At 37.9% G+C, this 2,989-nt stretch overlaps 1 protein-coding gene across 1 annotated transcript in view; it reads right to left on the bottom strand.

The window, feature by feature from the left end:
• Nucleotides 1–627: 627 nt before the first annotated feature.
• Nucleotides 628–2,989, bottom strand: part of LOC125503680 (whirlin-like) — a 4,262-nt gene continuing 1,900 nt past the window's right edge. The window contains exons 2-3 of the mRNA XM_048664410.1: nt 1,525–1,680; nt 628–1,467 (exon numbers count right to left, since the gene is read on the bottom strand). Of these exons, the coding sequence (XP_048520367.1) occupies nt 1,402–1,467; nt 1,525–1,680 (222 nt within the window). The 3' untranslated portion in view covers nt 628–1,401. The remainder of the gene's footprint in view (nt 1,468–1,524; nt 1,681–2,989) is intronic.

Consider the following 2,989-nt stretch of genomic DNA (forward strand, 5'->3'; position numbering starts at 1 on the left):
ACGTTCTGGGCAACATTTTTATCGCAATTTTCTGTAGTTTGTCCAATTTTCAGCCGTCGCTGCGCTACAGTTTTTCCACTAAACAACCTCGAATGACCAACATTTAAAGACATTTTAGGAAAACATTTTCGTTTCTCAAGCGGCCATGAGAAAATCTTGATAATTCTTTGAAACTTTCGCATTTTCGCAATTTTTAAAATTTCCTAATTACGGTGTTTGAAGTACCGAGCTTGAAGACTGTGGAAAAGGCTATTAAAAATGTCAACACTTAAATCGCGGTAACTTCTAAACCGTTTGCTCGATTTTGCCCATTTTAAGCTTGATTAGAAAAGAAATGTTCGCACAAGAGCAGATGTCTACAATGCCAAACAACATTGCTAGAGGGCGCCGACGTTTGGCCATAACTTTACCGGTTTTCGCTAGCAAATTTCCTCTAGTTTTTTAATTAGATGTCAGTATTATACAGTGCGATTTAAATATTCAAGCGAAACTGAATATTTCATTAAAAAACTGCCTGATTATGGAAAAACCAATTAATTAAATGCAAGTCAAAACCAACTTTTTTCAGCGTTAGTAACTCAGTGAATTTTTAGGAGTTGGCGCAGTGCTACGCAAATGGCTTGGTGCGCCAACTTAACGCACCGGCGCAGTAAGTCAGTTCCGTTGCTGTGAGAATGTTGACGACTTTTGTTTACTTGTATTTAGATTTGTTTTGAGAACCATTTATTAATAATATTTTTCAAATTTTGTCAAAAATTCAGAATTTGCCGGTTTTAGGCAAAGTACTCTTTTTTCAAAATGTTCAATTTTCTAAAGTTTCACTTAAAAATGCGGACAATCTTAATTGAAAAGTTATGAAATATATTTCGTTAGTAAAAAGGAGGAACAGACGAGTAGCGAAGCCATTTCAAGTGTGTAAAAGCATCAGACTGACTGGAGTAGTAAAGAGGATTATTTTCTGTTGCAATTTTCGTTGATGGTCTCTACAGAGAGGCTTCGGGATCATAATCGAAAGTGCCCGAACACAACAAACATCAGCGAATGCAAGAGTAACCGCGATACCTACCACAGCTAGAGCAAAATTTGAACCTTTCCAGCGACAGGAAATAACAACATATCACTCTACTTTTGGCGTTTGGAATTGTCGCGCGAAAAGTGCACAGATTGCTTATTTTTTTTATAAATGATATGTAGTAGTTGTAGATTGCGGTCCGAAGCCAATCTGGCTGGCCATCGGAACAAGTGCGCATGAGCGGCCGCCTACTGGCACAAGCACCAGCTGCAGCAGCTACTCGTGCGCACATGCGCAGTGGCCATTGGTTCGGACCGTCAGTCCCCAGGTTCCGGTTCTTCGGTGACGATCGGCCCCGGAGGGTCGCTAGGGGGGAGGCGCAGCAAATGTTATGCTTCCAAGAAGATGAGAGCGGTTGGTTTCGGCTCCATGTTGCTTTTCTTCGCCTCGATTACCTGCAAATTTTCGCCGTTGCAGCGGTTCTTTTCGCGGCAAAAATGCCGAAGTTTTACCGTAAATTCGATATCACTGCGGTCTCTGCGGGCGAACGATTCGGCGATCAGACGAGCCACGTCCTGATGTTGCAACCCTTCCACTCGGGTTCCGTCCACTGAGAGGATCAGTTGGCCCACTTCCAGGCCGCCGCATGAGTATGCAGCTCCATTTTCCTGCAATATTTCAAATCAATGCACTATTTTGCGAAAAAATTATGAAAATCCAACCAGCCAGCATGCCACCAATCACGTGCTTATCCAACACCACAAGAACCCAGAACGTCATGGCCCAACATAGGCCAGGTTATCTACTATTAATTTTCCTACTTAATTGGTTGATTTTTTGCACTTTTCATCTCTTTCCGGTTTTGTTGCAAATGCACATCTTATTTAAGAAATAAGAACTATTAGATTGTCCGAGAAAATTAACCGTGTGTCAAGTATTTGCCAAAACGGTGCACGCCAATGGTTTTTCTGTAAACAAAACTTAGCTTCTGATTCTACATTCAGTTGGGAGCCAAAGAGCTGTTTTGAGATTTTTCGCAAAAATGCATAGTTTCTTACTTAAAAATGAAAACTAATTTATTGTCAAAAACTAATAAACTCTGCTCGCACATTTGATAGTTTCCAGACAGTAAAACGGGGCACGCCAATGGTTTTTCTGTAAACAAAACTTAGTTTCTAATTCTACATTCAGTTGGGACCCAAAGAGCTTATTTGAGATTTTTCCCAAAAATGCACAGTTTCTTACTTAAAAAACAAAAACTAATAGATTGTCGAAAACTAATAAACTCTGCTCGAACATTTTTTTTTGCAAACAAAACTTATTTTCCAATTGCAAATTCAGTTTGTAACAACAAAAAACATTTTTCTTATTTTTACAAAAATTCACAGTTTTTTATTTCAAAAAGTATAACCCTTGAACTGGCCGAGAAAATTAACGCTCTTTCAAATATTTGATAGGTTCCAGACCAAAACTCGATGCACGCCAATGGGTTTTCTGCAACCAAAAATATATTATCAAATTCCGCTTTTAGTTGGGCACGAAACGCTTTTTAACAAATTTTCTGTAAAATGCACAGTTTTGTATTCAAAAAATAAAAACCATCAGATTGTCCAAGAAAAGTAACGCTTTACCAATTTTTGACAGTTTCCAGACGGTTAAACGGTGCCCGCTAATGGTTTTTCTGTAAACAAAACATAGTTTCTAATTTTACATTCAGTTGGGACCCAAAGAGCTCTTTTGAGATTTTTTCCAAAAATGCTCAGTTTCTTACTTAAAAAACAAAAACTGATAGATTGTCGAAAACTAATAAACTCTGTTCGAACATTTTTGTTTGCAGCCAAAAATTTTGTTCCAATTGCAAATTCAGTTTGTAACAAAAAAAAACGGTTTTACAAAAATACGCAGTTTTTTATTTTAAAAATTATAACCTTTGAACTGACCGAGAAAATTAACGCTTTTTCAAATATTTGATAGGTT

Source organism: Dendroctonus ponderosae, unplaced genomic scaffold, assembly GCF_020466585.1.
Source record: "Dendroctonus ponderosae isolate FM_Combo_2020 unplaced genomic scaffold, Dpon_F_20191213v2 Dpon_F_20191213_229, whole genome shotgun sequence".
Taxonomy (NCBI): Eukaryota; Metazoa; Arthropoda; class Insecta; order Coleoptera; family Curculionidae; genus Dendroctonus; species Dendroctonus ponderosae.